Source organism: Gavialis gangeticus, unplaced genomic scaffold, assembly GCF_001723915.1.
Source record: "Gavialis gangeticus isolate Ggan-Ray unplaced genomic scaffold, GavGan_comp1, whole genome shotgun sequence".
Classification (NCBI taxonomy): domain Eukaryota; kingdom Metazoa; phylum Chordata; order Crocodylia; family Gavialidae; genus Gavialis; species Gavialis gangeticus.
Window position 1 is genome coordinate 46,418,811 of NW_017729030.1, and position 18,726 is coordinate 46,437,536.

The window sequence follows — 18,726 nt, forward strand, 5'->3', positions numbered from 1 at the left end:
AATGTACTTTTCCCCAAGCTGCATCTTTAGAATTGACTTGAACATTTTAGCTTGAATTCTACAAGAGCATTCAGTCTAAGGCAGATATGCAATATGACAATTTCAATCCAAACTGTTAAAGTTTGACACAGTGTTAAGCAAATTAAAATAAAGCCTTGTAATGGGAATAAATTACATGGAGACATAAACAGAAATGTCATTACTAATAAACAAAAACAATGTGTTGGATTGAACACTATGGAATTCTATACTCCAGTGACCCTGAAATCAAACATGAAGAGCTCAAAGGATTATCAAAATTTGAAGTTATGACAGATTTGGACAATGATCCAATATTAGAAGATTTGCAGAAAGCCATAAAATCAATTCCTGGGAACCAGGCATCCGGCAAGTTCTGTTTGTCAACTGAAATCTACAAATGTGCTGATGATGAATTACTTCAAAAGCTTCATGAAGTTATACCGCTCTGTTGGAAACAGGAAGCAGTTTTGCAATATGTCAAAGATGCTCTGTTTGTACAATTATACAAAAAAACAAAGGGAATAGAAGTAACTGTGACAACTATAGAGGTATAGTTAAACTATAAAGGTAGAGTTGAATATCATCAGAAAAAATTGTCACTCACATCATGATCCCTTGTTTGCAATCTCTAGGTGAAAGAATCTATCCTGAAAGTCAATGCAGTTTTTTTCTCAGGATGTTCCACCATTGGTATGATATTTTTGGTCAATTAAGTGTAGAAAAAAAAGAATACCATTGGTACAGTCAACAGACTCTTTTTACTGTTCTGAAGAAACTAGGTTGTCCCCTCCCACCCAAACTGTAGAACATTATTCACTCATTACATCAAGTTATGAAGGCAAATGTAGTGTATGAAAACAAAGAATCAAATGCCTTTGACATCAGCAATGGGGTAAAAAAGGCTTAGCCACCATGGTTTTTAACATCCACTTTTCATTCCTGCTTCTTCATGCATTCAAGGACAGCAATGATGGTATTTATCTTCAAACCAGACTAGATGGAGGCTTGTTCAGCACTGCAAGGTTTAGAGCAAAAACCAACATGAAAGAATTGCCACTGAGAGACTTCCTGTTTGCAAATGATGTGGCTTTGTTAAATCTTTCATCAAAATCACAGTGAGTGTTCCCTGCAAAATTTCTTGGGCAGATTTTATGAGTTATGCAAGAGATTCAGGTTGGCAATTAGTCTCAAGAAGATTGTGATGATGTACCAAAGGGTGGAAGAACCAATACCTGACATCACTCTGGAGGATAAATTTCTTGGCATCATTGACAGTTTTTGCTACTTGGGTTCTACAATCAGCAGGAATCTTGGTCTTTAGACTGAACTAACAGAATCAGAAAAGCAGTTAAGAATTTCAGGTTATTACAGAAACATGCCTGGGATAACAGCAAACTAGCAGCTAAGGTGAAGATGTGAATCTACAAGACTTGTGTGCTCTCATCCCTGCTTTATGGTACAGAAACATGGACTACATATGCTAGGCACATCAAGAGACTGAGCTTCCCCATGAGATGTCTCTGTAAGATCCTGAAAATAGTGGGAAGACAGAATAACAAACACAGCGGTACTGGAGCGCACAAAATTTGGAAACTACTATCAAGAAGGGAGGATGCAATGAATCGGCCATGTCAGGAGAATGGGAAGAGACCATATCCCCAAGAATATTTTGTATAGTGAGATTTGAGATGGCTTTAGAAAGTGGGGTTGTCCTCCATGGCAGTACCATGATGTGTGCAAAAATTATATGAAGTAATTCAAAATCAGTGTAGAAAGCTGGGAGGAGCATGCAGAATCCCAACCAATCTGAAGGGAATATTTGGCACTGAGCGCAGCTCAACATGAAGCAGTTTTGATACAGAAGATGGAAGCAAAGCAAGAAACAAGAAAGCAGAATACTGTAAACTTGGATTCTATCTCAGATGACATATGAATCTGTAAAACTTGTAACAAGCTGTGTCGCTCTTGAATTGAGCTTGTCAGCCACAAATGGATTCATCAGACATCTGACTAGACCTCTTATGTGTACACGAATTATCCAGAGGATTGATGGTTGCCTACAACTGCAAAGAGCAAGAAGTCCTATGGACAAATACTGTGTAATACAGGTAATACCTGTAATACAGATAATGAAATTTGTAATATAAGGCATATGCACAAAGAGGGCAAATTAAGGTTAATGCTGGCCATTCCTAACTTGATTCTGTAACCTTAAAAATGTTAGGTTAATGTAGTCTGTACATGAGACTTAGTACACTGGTATATTAAATATGTGCAATATGATATGGCCTGGTAGCTTCCTCTCTGAATAAGAGGGCCCTGATTCTTTTCCCAAACTAATGTTACATTATAGTGTGTTACATTCAGTTAAGTTATTCCTGATTTATACTGGCAAAACAGAAAGCCTTAGCCCTTTTTTTATTCAAATGTACACAGACATACAGGTGTGTACATGTGCACATATACTGAGAAAAAGAGAAAGGACAAAACACATTTTCATGAACAGTATATTTTGTGCATTGCCAACTTCAATGACAATGGTTTCTATTGCATTTTGTGGAGAGAGAAATATGCTTCACCAACCTGGGGAGATCATATTGCTGGACAAAACATACTTAGCTTCCTACTAACAGGCATTAGATTGACGGTTGAGTCCCTGAGTGATCCAACAAACAAGAATATAATAGAGGCCTTTTCAGTGGTAGTGTATGTCAGTCAAAATTATTGTGTGATATGGTTTTAATTTCATGCTGCATATCAAAAGAAAGGGTATGTCTACGCACCTATTTAGGGTCAACCTTGGGGTTGCCTTCAACTAGCCATATAAGTTTCTCTTCTCCATCTACATCAGGGGTATCCAACCTTTTTTAATGTGGGGCTGGATCATGAACTTTTTATCACCCAGTGGGCCAGAAAGCCATATTCAAAGACCTCACAGGAAGCGGTATCACATCACCCCCAGAAACGAAAGTACAGTGTTTACTTTTGGTTTTCGTTGCAGCACCGTGGGCCTCAGAAAATGGCTTGGAGGGCTGCATGGTATCCTGCAGGCCATATGTTGGACAAGCCTGATCTACAACGTGTCTTATTGTGCTGCTTATATATTTCCAGGCAGTAGAAGCAGGAAGTGAGGTGCTAAAGAAAGGAACAGCGAAGTGTGGGACTGATGGCAGTAGACTTTCTGTGCTTGATGCCTGCACATCCGTGTACGCTCCAAACACAAAGCACACAGGGGGTGAATGGACATTAACCTAGCCTTATACGTCAAAGAGGTATAAAGGGTCAGCTGGGCTTCCATCTGGCCTTGAGTTTAGGGGCTTACAATATGGATCATTCTTAAAGTGTGCTTACAGACCTACACCATGAGTTACAGCCCCCCACCTTAACACAACAGACATTTGCCTGTCGGATTGGTGGGGGCTGAAGGCTGCCTGCACTGGCCATAGCTAGCCCTGCTCTCTCCCAGCTCCAGGGCTGTCAGTGGGGGAGGAAGGGAGAGGGAGAGCAGCAGCATGAAACTGCTGGCTGCTTTGAATAGCCAGAGCCAGGGGGAAGGCGGGGAGCAAGGGAGTCCCCCTTGCCTTGCAGGCTCCCCCCACCTACCCTAGCTGGGGTATTTGGGGGAGCCAGGCTAGGCCAATGAGGCAAGGGGGCTCTGAACCACCACCTCCCAGCTCTAGCCAAGCAAAGCATCCTCCAGGACCATGCTGGCTGCTCCCTCCACCTTCTTCCCCCTATCCCCCTGGCTGCTCCCCCACCCCTTTCCTGTCCCACTGATAGTCTTACAAAGGGGGGGAAATGAACCCTGGAGGGAACACAAGTTCCCTAAGGCACCTTAATTTAATATCTCATTTGACTAGGGTTAATTTTTCACGTGACTGGCCATTTTAAAAGTGCTCTGCATCATGCACCTGTGTTAAGTCATGGCTATAGAGCACTTTCAGAGGTCCAATCCCATGAAAAGTATAACCCGTGTAACTACCCAAGATTAACAAATAACTCTTGATGGTATTTGTAAGTGGGCCACTCACCCAGCTTTGTTATTAAGGGCAGTCAGGTATGTATGTTCCAGGATTGCAGCCAGTTTATTTTACATGGGACAGTCTTATCCCAACAGTAAAAGAAAAACAACAAAACAAGAGTTCAGTCAGAAAACAAATGAACAAACAAAACCTGTAATCTGTCTTCAGGCCCTGGGATGAGCAACACAGGCTCTGTACTTCTCCCTAAGCACCATCATCCTTCTCCCCTGCTCCTGGAGCTCTTAGCACTCTGGGTGCATGTAGACATTCATTAATGCACTGTAGTTACAGCACATTAATTTTGGTGCCTGTAATAACAGATGCTAATGTAATGTCCCATAATCAGTGCTGCTGCGCAGTAGTGCAGGTGCACACTTTTTTGTGATGCTAATGTTCAGTAGACAGGCAAGGATCTCTGGGTAGATGTGATATCTTTTATTAGACCAACTAAATAGTTGGGAAAAAATGGTCTTTGCAAGCTATCAGGCACAAACACCCTTCTTCTGGCAATGGGAGACTCTGCTGGTGTTAAGTATTCTCCAAGGTAGAAAAGAAGCTAATTTACAACATGCAGATCTGTGAAAATGCAAATGAGTGGAAGTTTGGAAGACAAAAGTTAGAGATGAGGGGGAGGAGGATGAAAATGTGTGAAGGAATATAAGTTGTCAGCTGCAGGCAGGTTATCTGGGGTTATGAGATGGAACGCCAGTTGTAATGTGTCATAATCCAGTGTCTGTATTTAGTCCATGATTTTTTGTATCCAGTAGATTTATGAAGTGAAGTTCATAGGCTCATCTACAAAAGCTGTTTTAGAACTGAGAAACTGGAGAGGGAGTGGTTGTCTTGCAAGAAGTGGGCACTCACAGGTAATTGGGTATTTTCGTCTTTGATGTATTTTCAGTGTGCTTCATTCTGGAGCACAGTTGTTTGGTTTTTCCTACATATTTTCCATGTGGGCATTTGGTGCACTGGATGAGATATATTACATTTCTGGAGGTGCAGGTGTAAGATCCAGGAATGATAATGGTTCTGTTGTGGGATGTAGTTATTGTGGGACTGGTAGAGATATGTTGGCAGGTTTTGCATTTCTTGTCCTGGCATGGTCTGAATCCATTTGGTGTGGTTTGGGTCATAGGAAGTTTGCTTCTGGTGACTTCAACCCCAGGTAACCTGCCAACAGCTGACCACTTATATTCCTTCACATACTTCCCTCCTCCTCCCCCACATCTCTACCTTTTGTCTTCCAAACTTCCACTCATCTGCATTTTCACAGACCTGCATGTTGTAAATTAGCTTCTGTTCTACTTTAGAGAACACATAACACTAGCAAAGACTCCTATTGCAGGAAGACGGGTGTTTGTGCCTGACAGCTTGCAAAGAACATTTTTTCCAACTATTCAGTTGGTCTAATAAAAGAGATCCCATCCACCCAAAGAACCTTGCCTGTCTATGTCCTTAGACCAACACAGCTACAACCAACAACCTGCAATGTGCAATAGACTAATTCTACTGCACATTAGTGCATTAGCATGGTTTATGCCTGCCATGCACAGTAGATTTATTCTACTGCACATTTAGCATCTCATATAGATGTTCCCTCTGTAGCTCTATGTTCATTAGTTGCAGCTGGCTCCCAGCCTTCCAGCCAGGCAATCCCCTGAAGGCAGAGCACCTCCTTACAGTATTCTTATCCACTCTTACTTGGTTTCCACTTTGCCTGATGAGAAAGACATTTTATTCATGTGAACATGCAAGAAAAGAGACAGTTTTATGTCCTTTTACAATATCTATTTCAAAAGTGCATGTTGCCAGCTCAAAAGCTCTTTGTGAATTTTGGAATCATACAGTAGGGAGGCAGAAACAATGCCACAAAAACCAACTAGTGAATAGCAAAAGCATTAGTTTATTATGCATGATCCAAACACTGAGGTATACCTGCATATGCCAAATAACTGTGAATAACAAACTAAGGCAAACTTCACAGTCTACATAATTTGATCTAAAATGCTAGTTAACAGTTTACTTGTGGATAATTCACCAACAGAGGGGCTTGGGAGCTGGAGCTGCTAGAGTCAATAGCATTCACATCTGTGAAGAGGCAGAGGCTTCTATACTATTATTGCTGCAGTTTTGGCCAGACAGTGAATTGCTGGTACTTTGAAGCCTGGGAAATGGGTTGCCTTTTTCCCTCTGGAAATTCTCATTGCACAGCCCAGTTATTTGGAATGTATGTTGCGATTAGGTTAATAAGTCAGTGTTATTTCTACTATGTGGTACTTTACTCTACACTATTAACACAGTACTATGTAATTGCCCATTAAAATAAACTGTGCAGTTTTTCCTTTCATTTCTCTCTGAACAGGACCATATCATTTTATTTTTTTGTGTCTCCCCATAAAGTGTAGCCCAAGATTCTTTATGAGGCTAAATAATAAAGTTACTGTATTAAGTCATAGCAGGAGAGGGAAAGTATGAAGTTCTCTGCAGAATAAAGATGTTTTCAGCTGTATAAAAACAGCAGGAAAACCAAGGAGGAAAAGTAACTGTTATTTTTTCTTATATGAGATACTGTTTAGCAGAAGGTATTTGTAATAATTGTGGCAAGATTGTTTAACAGCACTAGAAGACCAGATTGCTGCTACACCAAAGAAGGGTGTACGGAAAGTGTCGAAAATTATCTATTAAGGCTATAGGTGAGCAAGAAAGGCCTTACAAACAAACATTGATGCAGACTCTGAAACTCATGGGAAAATCTTTCAAGTTAAGAAAGGGTGATGTAGTTATGCTTGTTTATTTGTGTGATCATAACATCAGCCGCACACACTGGAGCCTCAAGAGCGGTATATTGGGAGATGGTAAAGAAAAGAAATATCTCCGTCCAGGCAAAAGAGATAAAAGCTTCACTGAAGAATAAAGCCCAGATGCTACTTTAGAATGTTAAGGCTATTAAAGTTCATTTTCTGTGTTATAAGGACAACATAATCTTTAGACAGAATAAGTCTGTTTAGGTAAATCTATCCATAACATAACATTATCGATATAGTGGAATATTTGTTAGGTGCTACACTATAGATAATTGTATGTGTGACTTTCAAACCTAGACAGTCACAACGATAGGACTAAAATAAATCCTACCAATAACAGATAGATATAACAGTGTTTTTTTGAAAGTAGAAAACAGAGTTGAGAAAAAAAAAATCTGAAAAAAAATCTCACCCCACAAGAATCTCATTCCACAAGAATCCTATGAGATTTCAAAATCTGCTTTTCCCCATCAAAATTTCAGTTTCTCACAGAAAAAGAGAAGGAGAGAAAAAATGAGAGTGTGTGTACACTAAATATGAAATAGTCCCTAATGTGGAGAGCAGGGACTTGTCTCTCACATCCCAAGTGAGTGCCCTATCGGGTTATTGGCTATTTTGGTGTGGGATCTCTTCCTCTTAACCAGAAATCCCACCCTGGACAGAATGCAGGACTGACGGCATATGAAACTAACTCATTCATAAAATCATAATTTTTCATAAGCAGCAGTCTGCTTCATTAGAAGCTATGATGAACTTGTAGAGAGGAGGGGTACTAAATAGGAAGGAATAAAGTAACTTACATACGAAGTGTAGGGAAAGGGGGACGAAACAATGGAGAAAGGGTCACTGCTGAGAGGGCATGTCTACATGTGCATTTACTCTGGCTCAAATTTACTGCACAGTAAACAGGAATAGGCCGGTATCTACACGTGCAAGCGTTAAAGCGCATTATCGCTGTGTGTGGACCAGCACTGTACCTAGACTTCTGGCAGCCCTGGGCGAACTTTTAGTATCGGGCCCCACTTCACCAGAGATAATGATAATAATAATTTTTAAATTACCATTTTGGGGCCCCCTTTCTGTCCAGGCCCTGGGCAGCCACCTGGTTCACCCATCCCTTTACTTGGCCACAGTGTGGACCGACTTGGGACTAATTTTAGTCCCAAGTCAGTCCATACACACAGTGTTACTGTACAGTAAGGCATCTACAGGTGGGTTACTTCACAGTAACTAATCAGGAGTAAACTTAATAGTTGTATGAGGCAGGTATCAAATTTATGCTCAAACCAGAATATGTCGGCATATTTACTGTGCAGTATGGGCATGCATGTGTAGACGCATGCTCATACAGTGCAGTAATGTTGGCTACTGCACAGTAAAGAGCACAAGTAGACATGCCCAGAAAGAAGGTGGAATGAAAGATCAAAAGGGATAAACAAAGTAGTTAACCCATTGAGACATAAGGGTTACAAGAGCTAGTCCAAGTAATGGGCTAGGAATTCAGAGTCTCTTTTGAGACCTTACTTAACACAATCCAGCCTGTAGATAATTTCTTGTTCTGCAAGTTCCCCTTCAAGTTGGTTTTTAAAATTTGTTGTTTAAAATCAGCTACACTGAGGTCAGAGGTTAAAGTGTTCTGCCACAGGCTTTTGTGTCTTTTTTGGAATTTATGTCAAATATGAGTCCATTCATTCTTTCACGTAGGGATCATCTTATCTGTCCAACATAGACAGTAGAAAGGCACTGTAAGCATGTGATAATGTATATGAGTTTGGTAGAGGGGCAGATGAATGAATTCCAGAATTTTTTATCTGTGTTATTTGGTCCATTGATTATGTTCTGTACTGATAAGGGGGAACAGCTTAGGAACCTACCTGTCCTGATGAACCAGGTACAGTATATTCCTCCCAAAAATTTGAATGAATTGGCATGTTCTGACAAAACATGTTTCATTGAAAAATTCTCCACCAGGCCAAGAAGAAATGAACAAGAATCATTTCAATTAGTTGGGCTTAAGCTAAAACATACATGCTATGATAAAGCAAAATCCACACTTCTAAGTTTTAGGAGGTATTCAAAGTAGTCAGACACTTTGCAGGCTCTGTACACACTAGCAAATACAACATCGGTTGAAAATGCGACTGCTTGCTTAATTAAATGTTTCTTATTTGTATTAAGCAGCATGATACTGGTAATATTAGCTTGATTTGTTCTGAAGTTACACAGTAAAGGATGTAAAATATTCAATTAAGATATTCAAATAAGTCAACACTATAAATAAGAATTTCAAGTATTTTAGATTAAATTGGAAGCAACGAAATCAGTCTAACTTTATTAGCCAAGGAATTTTTACCACCGTTATGAATTTAAATTATTTAAGCCAGTTTCAACATTTAAAGAACTTCCCTAGTCTCAAGGGAGATATTACACATATATGTCACTAGCTCACAGATTGCTGCTGCTGCTAGTCAGAAGAATCTGGTTTTAATTCTAACTATTTTTTCTCCTAAAATAAAATATGTTTAATTCCCTAAAACCATTCAAAATCAAAAAGAGGGAAAACAAACTTAATCTAGTGATACACAAATTAAAATGATTCACTTCCTTCAGGACCTGTGAAAGGGAGGTACCTCATTATTCAGATTAACTGAGCAACAGATTATGAACTATAAACTACATGCTACTAATGAGCTCATAAGTCTCATATAACAACTGCACCCACCAGTTTAACATTGAGCCAACTAGCCCTGGAGTCCAGAGAATAAGGAATTTGTAAGGCTGTACAGAAAGGAAATACAGTAATCCAAGCAAAGGCAATAATAACAAATAACTGGGCCAATTTACATGGGTATGAGAAATATGCTTAAATTCATTCTGTGGCCAGGAGCTATTGATATACTTAAGGGTGGACATGCAACTCATATAATCTATCTTCCCCACCTACAGTAACTTGCATGGTTCTCATGTGGAGAAAAAGAGGGTTGTGTCCTGCAATTTCACCCTACAAGGGAAAATAGGGGAAAGGCTGCTGGATATACTGAAGCTTTACTGGGCCCATCTTTTCACCCTAAATAATTTCAAAGAAGTCAGTAAGAAGTTATAGGCCAAGAAGTCCATGCGGTCTCCCCAGCTGTTAAGTACAGATGAGCAGAAACCTTTTTCCTTGCTCCCTGCTGCTTCCTTGCTCTGCAAGAAACTCTCTCTCCTGATGTTATTCCTCTATACTGTAAATCCAGTTATTACAGATGGCTTTAAGGATGGACTCCAGGTTTGAGAGGGATGGACAAGCCATTTAAATGCTACATGCTCACCTTATGGGAAAAGAGGGCCTCATACTAATGTATCATTTGAAGTTATAGAAGATGACCATATTGCAAATCTGCTTTAGAGTTCTCAAGCAGTTACATGAGCCCACCCAGATCTAATCCATGGGACTCATTTGTAACTATGTTTATAGTACACTGGAGGAATAATTTGTTCACTAGTTCATTCTCTTACCTCAAAATGGAAGCCACGGGACACAGTCTCAGCTGGTATAAATCGGTACTACTGCATTGAAGCCAATGGAACTGTGCTAATTTCCACCAGATGAGTATTTGCTCAAAATCTTTCTTTTATGTATGCCTTCAGACAAAACAATCATTGCAGATTAAAATTTCCAAAGAAAAAGTCCCTTCCCCCCCCCCAAATTGCTTTGGAATGAAGCTTTATGTAGTATTCTTCTAGTTGTGTGTGTTTAAAGTCTTCAGTGTTATTATTTTAACTGTATCTCTAAAAATGCTAATAAATAAATTACAGTGACCTCTGGGGTACCAGAGGAAGGTCATACAGGAAAAAAGGTCATGAATATATTGAAGTAGATAGCTAGATAGCTAGATAGATAGATAGATGTGCATGCACACGTATAAGAATATTTCTTTTTTTACTATCATGCATCAATACATTGTATAGCCAACTATAGGCAAAGCTGCTATTGAATTGTGACACCTATAGTTAACAGCGACTAACATTTTCCATTATAAGATTCAGGTTTTGATTGCTTACAACTGTGCCTAATTTTAAGTATTTAATCCTGAGACTTTCGTGCCAGGTGAGCTTAAATCTGTCTACTTACGTTGCCTTTTTTAAGTTTCAGAAAAAAAGCGTTTCTGAGAATGAAGTTAGGGGGGAAAATGTTATTACAGCTCTTACAGGTATCTCACTGAGAAGCTCTTGAACCTTCATGCTTTAGAGAGGGACTGTGCAATTCCACCACTGTATGATCAAGCTGTGTCTTTGAAAAATCACGGTGTCCACATTCTCAATAGAGTCTTGTTAGAGGGCTTGCCGCAAAATACTCCAATGATGCTATGTTTGCTTAAACCTGAACAGGATTTTCTTTGCAATTACAAAGGTGCAGAAGTCATTGTGGTACTGGAACCAGAAAGAGACAGGTTTTTTTTATAAGTACTGGTTTGAGCACACAACCTGCTGAAGAAGAAATAGGAGTAAAAAAGAGAGAGAGCCCAAGGCAGGCTAGGGGTGCTGATAGGAGCAAAGATAAGGACAAGGTTAGATAGAAAAGTTTAATTCTGGTATTTCCTATGTTTCTAATTTTTGAATAGTCAACTTTGTGATCTTAATGTCCTTTTAACACATTTTTCTTGTAATAGGAGCATGCACAATAAGTATGCATGTACTTCAAAACATTGTGATAAGGAATGTCTGATATAAATATTATTTACTTATGTAACAGCATTATTTTCTATGTATTTTATATAAATCTTTCAATTTTTTGCTAGTCTCTGAACAATAGCTATTTAAGATAATTAATTTTTTTGTATTGTAAAAAAGCTAGTCAGGCTAGCCATTTTTATATATGAACGTGGCAACAAATGCAGTTTGAATAAACTAATCGACTAAGTTATGGTATAGAATACAGATTTCTAAGCTAATTTCAGATGAGCATAAAGATCCTATCCAGTTTGTATAAATGTCCAGGTTATGCTGAAACCTAGATTGCAATGGCACATGGGAAAACAAAGGAACAAGGCTTCCATTCTCCCACATCATCTCCCTGGACTGCTGTTCTGGATGCAAATAAGAAAGCAGACTCTCCTGGCTTCTGCTGCCATTTTTGCTTCAGGAGGCAGATAGTGTATGAAATCTTACGTCCCCCTTTCCTCACTTTCCCTTCCCCACCTCCTCTTACACACATAATATGCTGTCCAGCACAGCAGTCTGAATCAGGTAAAGGGATACAGCCCTTGTTCCTTCGACTTCTTCTTCTCATGTTTCCACACCAAATTTGAGCATTTCATTTTGAATGTTTGTGCTCTTTTATTCTACTTCGTGAGAGCTCTCATTGTACAGGGGTTCATAGTGTTTATGTCGTGGCTCCTGTCAGGTAATACCTCTGACCTTTGCCAACACTTCAAACCATGATTTTGATGATTGTGTTTCTCCTACTCAGGGACAAGGAGGGAGAGGGTATAAATAGGGTTGTAGTTTCTTTGGCATCTCCTGGCTTCCCTTGACATGCCATTTCTTTTAGGGGCTGTGCTTAAGAGCACAATCAGGCCCTAATTTAGGAACAAATGTCATAAGGATATGAATGCAACCTGCATGCTGCCAAGAACTCTGAATTAATTTAATATGTCAAAGTTGTTGAAGGCACTTGGCATCTCTGAAGATCATGCCTAGAGAGATGTTATCAACCATAAATATGCTTACATGAGTCTTGGTTCAACCAAGAGATCATAGGCATTGTGCAGAATATAGCTGTTCAAGCTAATCTGAAACAAATATTTACTGTACTAGGCATCCATTCTCACTCATTACAAAATGCAAAATCCCAGACTCTCTTCAGCTACATATGAAAAGAGCTTTGTTTCACTAGGGGAAAAAAGAGCTCCTTCCTCTCATTCCTACAATGGCAAACATATGCTCTAAATAAAATAAAAGATCAGAATTCAATGACTATGTCCACACTTTGTACGACTCTTCCGCCTCTACCCATGTCTGTACGTTTACAGCTCCTATGCTGGAATAATTTCCATTTATTTCATGACCCAGATTGGTTTATGAAGATATTCAGGACTGGGACAGCATCATCTGAAAAGCAGAGGATATTTTACTCCTGCTGGGAGTATTTAGGGGCTTCTAACATGGAGCTCAACAAGTTTATGAAAGGCATGGTGCTGCAGAAGGAGTGGGCTGGACTCAAGTGGGTTGAAATGAAAGGTCTCTCCCAGCTCTCCGTTTCTTTGAACTGAAGGGTCTCTTCCAGTCCTCTGTTCCTACATGGTATCTCAGTTTGTGGCTAATAAGCTGAAACTTTATTTGTTCTTGTTCGACTGGCCAGCTTTCAGATTGATGACCATCTTGCCTTATTTCTTATTTTACAGGAAATATTAATAAGCAGTTGGCAACAAAGTTTTGTGGACAACTTACATGTATATATGGTGAGTGATGTATGGTAAATGTACATGTGGGCATATTGGTTCTGATTGCTCTACTCAAGGTGCCAAGATATAGTCTATTCTGTTCCTCCTAAAGTTGGAGGCTGAAATTATTTCAGCCACTTAAAGTACAGTTTAAGCTGTTATTATTATTTAGCTAATATGAAGTATTTGGATTCTTTGCTCCCAACAATTAACATACTTTTTATTTTATCATGGTGTCTTCTGCCTTAAGCCAATGGTTGAAAACATTCCATAGGGATCATTCAGTGGGGTCATATGTTTCCTTTGATCCATTTCTGCATCTCCCACTGTTAATGGTGGTAGTTCCATAATGGATGAAACAGTCTTCTGTACTCTGTATTCTTTTTTCTACCACTCTTTGTTATATACATTTCATATTCATCAAAGAATCTGTGTATATATTCTATGTTTTAATTGAGAGACTATTTCCTCCACTTGTATCCTTTGAAACTGGTAAGATTTCAAATGAGTGAACCACAGTTTTGTATTATCCAGTCAGGCGACTATCTCCTATCCTATTAATATAAATAATGTGGCTTTCAAACATAAGTAAGAACTGATCTCTGCCAAAGGTTTATGAAGCTGAACTGTTTAAAAAGTTGGGAAAATCACAGAGAAATAAAAATGCACTGTTATTACTCTGTGGTTTTCAGAGGTCTAGCTAATATAGTCTGAGATGCTACAGAAATACTGGATATGCACCTAGTTGGAATCTTTGGCAGACAATAATGTGTCTCCATTTATGAGACAACCACCATGTAGAGTAGGGGTGGTCCTACAGAGCCTTTTCCATTTCAGAAGTTTTCACTCGGTCAGGAGAGGTTGTCTGTTCGTTCTGGGTCCGCTTCTGTCACTTGTAGTACCTTACTCTCAGTTTTGCACTTTTTTAAAGTGTTTTGGTATGTTTTTTACCTTGTGCTTTCTAAGCATCTCCATAGAAATACTTGGAGAGTTAGTTGTTGCTCAGAAAGCATGATTTCAGGTGGCCAAATCAAGCCAGTAACAGGGAATTTCAGAACTGGTGAAACTTGAAATGAAAGTAATGCCACTGTACAGTAGATAAGCCACATGCCTTACTAAACTTTAGGAAGCATGACCCAAGCAAATCCCTGACTGAACACTTTCAACCACTCATACGGAGATGCATTTAATCAGCACAGTCCAGATCCTCTTCAGAACCATCCTGGCTTCTCTGCATTCCATTGTTTCATCCAGATAACCCCGTGTCCTGGTTAAAATTACTCTAATGAGCAGTGTGTGTCTGGTATCCTCAGTAAGCTGGTGCTGCTGGCAGTTTCCATTCCTCCTGTTTTTTCCATCATGTGTAACGGAATAATCAGCACTTAGTTCTCAGTTCTGTGGTGCTTTCTGTTTTTCAACCTGCTCTAATTACTTGATGCAGGTTTTTTACTGCCTCTGATTCACCATCTTTTCATGCTTTAGCTGTGATTACATACATTCCTGGTCTTGTTTTTGTATTTGTCTCATTCACTAGCCTCTCCACATCCTCCAGAGGCATTTCTCTCTATATATATATTGCCAGAATCCTGTACCACTGCAGATATATTTCAGTTTTATTTTTGTTTCTCCATTACTTATGTTGTACCTATTTTTAAGCTCACAGTAAAACAGGCCTTTTATAATGCCTCATGTATGTCATAGATTCTAGGCCTATATCCTTTGCAATTCATCAATATTAAATACATTTTAAGTTTTCTTCCTGTTTCCTCTTGTCAGGAAATTATTTTTTCCTGACAAGAGTATTTCATATAAAAGTTAGCCTGTGTCTAATTCCTGATGCTGTCCTCAACTGTTGTCTTCTTTCCTCTTTTCAGTCTTCATCAGTCATCACTGTGGCATCCAGTATGAGATACTGGATGATAGGTAATGCAGGAGGGGAAAGGAAACAAACACAGCGTGGGTGGTAGTACAGGAAATGGACAGAGGCAGAAAGGAAAGGAAACAGATAGAGTGAAGGATATGGGGATGGAGGAGTGGCAGAGAGCACAAGGGACAGCAAAGGAAACCTGGGTCAAGGGAAGATGGAATGAAGGGTGAGCAATAAACGGAGAAGGAAGATGAAAGACAAGTGAAGAAGAAAGGTAAGACAAGTAAAAGGCAAAGGAGAAAGGTAAGACCATATAAGGAGTAGGAAGATTAGATGTTAAATGGAGGAAGCAGAAAATTAAAACATGTTCTCAGTGAAAGAAAAAGTAAAACAAAGAGGATGGATAAAGGGAGAAAAAATAGTAGAGATGATCTGTGTCAATAATAAGACTGATTTTTTTTGACCAAAGGTGGAGATGCAGAACATAATGAGTATTCTACAACCCAGGGTGCATCTACATGAGACACTACTGCAGGGTCATTATTCCACATTTATTAAGTACTTGTATTAGCAAGTCCTAAATATATATGCAGTAACTGGAGTTACTGCATAGTAGTGCCAGCAAACATTTTTAAAGTGACACTACTGTACAGTAGCCTAATAATATTGCACAGTAGCATATTAGCACTGTGTGCTGACACGCTATTGCACAGTATTATTAGGCTACTGCGCAGTCGGCATTTCGTGTAGACCCACTCCCAGTATAGGGCCTGGAACAATAAACAAAAGGCCCATTTTAAACAAATGAGTACAGAGTGAATAGAGCAGTTGTGCTGTTGCACACGCTAAACAGGAAAGGGGTACCTGAGTTATTACCATTAGCCTTGTATATTTACAGTTTAAAAGGCAAACATGATATTAAAAAGGCATCAAAAAGGAACTGAGGTGTTTTAGTATTTTTTTTTCATACTGCTTTACTCTTTGATAATCCTGTGTTGCTGTATATTGCATAGTTATTAAAACTGGCATGCCACTGCTGTCATCACTCAGTGACATACAATCAATGGACGTGTGGGTATATTGTTTCTGATTGCTTTACTTGGTGTTTGCCAAGATGTGTTCTGTCCTGTTCCTACTAAACTCTATAAATATTTTTAATGGAAATGGAATACGCATCAAAAGAAGTGATCTTATTGCTTTATGAGGCACTGGTTAGACCTCATGCTTAGTTGTGCTCTTTTTTCCACAGAAAGGCTATTATTGTACATCATAACAAGCTAAGTGGGATAAATTCAGGTTTGGGGATAATTTCTTGTAAGGAAAGGCATGTGGGCAGACCCATTGACTTCAAAGTGAGACATCCATGTAACTATAAGAGGGAAGAAATTTATTCTCAAACTGGTAAAGAAAAAGGTACTCAGATACAATCATTCAAAATCATAGTGTCTCCTGCAATGGAAAAAAATACTTTGCTCTTATTACTTAAATCCCAAAGTGTTCAATTAGCATTGTTATGCCCATTTTAAAATGGGAAAAATTACACATGGGGAGATGAAGTAATTTGCCAAATGTCACACAGCAGATCAGTGGCAGACAAAGAAATGGAAACAAAATACAAAATCGTGGCTCAATAGAAGTCAATGACAAAATCTCACTAATTTGAGTGGAGTCAGGATTTCCACCTGGGACTCCAGGTCCACAGTGCAGCAACCTAATTGCATGTTGCCTTCTGCACGTGGACTGGGAAAGAGAAACTGTGAGAGCAGTTCTACACAAGATGCGTAAATGCACATTAGCATAATTTACTGTGTAGTAAGCATGTGTGTCTACACGTGCATGTGCTTACTGCACAGTAAAAACACTTAATCCCATGTAAATTTCCTCCCTGAAAATGTGGGTGCATCTACACATGCATTTGATCTGACCTAAATTTACTCTGGTGTAAGATACTCTAGTGTAGCTAGACTGCTTCTGCACGACCCGGGCCACCTTCTGGGACCTTCTCCAGCACCTCCAGCCCCACCTGGAGCAGCAGGACACTGGCATGTGTCCGGCCTTCCCTGCAGACAGCCAGCTGGCCTTTGCCCTGCTCAAGTTGGCCACACCCTCCTGCCTCTGGTACATTGCACACCTGTTTGGCATGGGCAAGGCAACCGCTGGGAAGACCATCTGGGAGGAGGTGTGTAGGGCCTCCAGGATGTGCTGAGGCACACCATGCTCCACATCCATGACCCCCTGGCAGTGGTGGTGGAGTTCTGTGCACTGAGATTCCCACAGTGTATCAGGGCCCTGGATGGGGCTGCCATCCCTCTCACCTTCCCACCCCATAAAGACCACCCCTATTACAGCTGTAGGGGATTTCACTCCATAGTCCTGCAGGCTGACGTGGAACATCACAACACATTCACCCATGTGAGTGCCAGTTGGGCAGGCAGCGCCCACATGTTTCGCAACTCTGACCTGATGGGATTCGAGGACAGTGGGTACGTTGCACCAGGGGTGCCAGACCTTCAGCTGGGCAGTGTTGTGGTCCCGTCCCTGCTTATCGGGAACACTGCCTGCCTGTCCTGTCTTGGCTGATGCAGCCCTACAACAACCACCTGGACCCCTGCCAGGCTGACTTTAAGCACCTGGGTGCCTAGGCCAGGTGCCTATCCCCTGGTAGAGTGAGCTTTCGGCTGCCTCGAGGACTCTCAGTTTGTGAGAGCTTGCAACATTTCAGAGATAAGATGCTCTGTACCAGAGCATCTGCCTGGCCTCAGATTGGGGGCTGGGTGTGCACAGGTTCCCAGAGAACATGGTAAGTCATCTGGGCAGGCCTGGGCCCCGGCAGGTGCCAGCTGAGCCCCACCATCCCTGTGTTCTCTCCTGGAGCTGTTGGGCCACTGGGTGCTGGCCACAGAAAGCCCGTCTCCCCTGCCCCATCCCCAGGATGGGACAGGCCACACTCCTGGCAGCACCTGCTGCTGTGGCTCCAGACCCCACTGCCCCCAATCTCCTCTTGCAGGCCTACTGCTCTGCTGTGCTGCCACCCAGCCTGCAGCACCTAGGCTCAAGGGGCACAGGACTCCTGGAAAACTGGGATGAGGAGTTATCCACACCCCCACCCTCCCCACTGGTGGCCTCTCTTGGGAGGTGACCCAGGGCCAACCCCCCACCACGCTGCTGCTGCACCCCAAACATGCCCCTGCTGCATGTGCTCTGGGTGGTGCATGATGATCTTTTGTGTGGACCAAGGGGTGCCCAAACCCACTGTACCCTGCTGATGATGATCCTTATGGTGCCCCAGGTGCACCTGAGCTCCTGGTATGGGACCTTGTGCTATAATGCTGTGGTGGACAAGCCTGGGCTTCCCCAAAACCTCTACTGCTGCCTGGAGGGCTACCTGTGGCTGCACTATGTGTCCCTGCCCCTCACTGCTGAGGAGAACGTTGCCACCAGCATTGATGCATTCCTTGGCATATGAGAAGCCCGTGACTACCTAGCTGTGGGGGCATGGGCTGCTCAATAAGGTTTAGCACTGTCTCTTGCCTCTCTGCATGCTGTGGGGGGGAACTGGGGGTCAGGGGAGTGCACGTGGGCCAGGC

General features: G+C 41.0%; 1 protein-coding gene across 1 annotated transcript in view; it reads left to right on the plus strand.

The window, feature by feature from the left end:
• The first annotated feature begins 218 nt into the window (after positions 1 to 218).
• Positions 219 to 18,726, plus strand: part of HHIP (hedgehog interacting protein) — a 183,002-nt gene continuing 164,494 nt past the window's right edge. Inside the window, exons 1-4 of the mRNA XM_019521838.1 lie at positions 219 to 569; positions 654 to 711; positions 13,234 to 13,290; positions 15,147 to 15,195. Coding sequence (XP_019377383.1) covers positions 219 to 569; positions 654 to 711; positions 13,234 to 13,290; positions 15,147 to 15,195 — 515 coding nt within the window. The remainder of the gene's footprint in view (positions 570 to 653; positions 712 to 13,233; positions 13,291 to 15,146; positions 15,196 to 18,726) is intronic.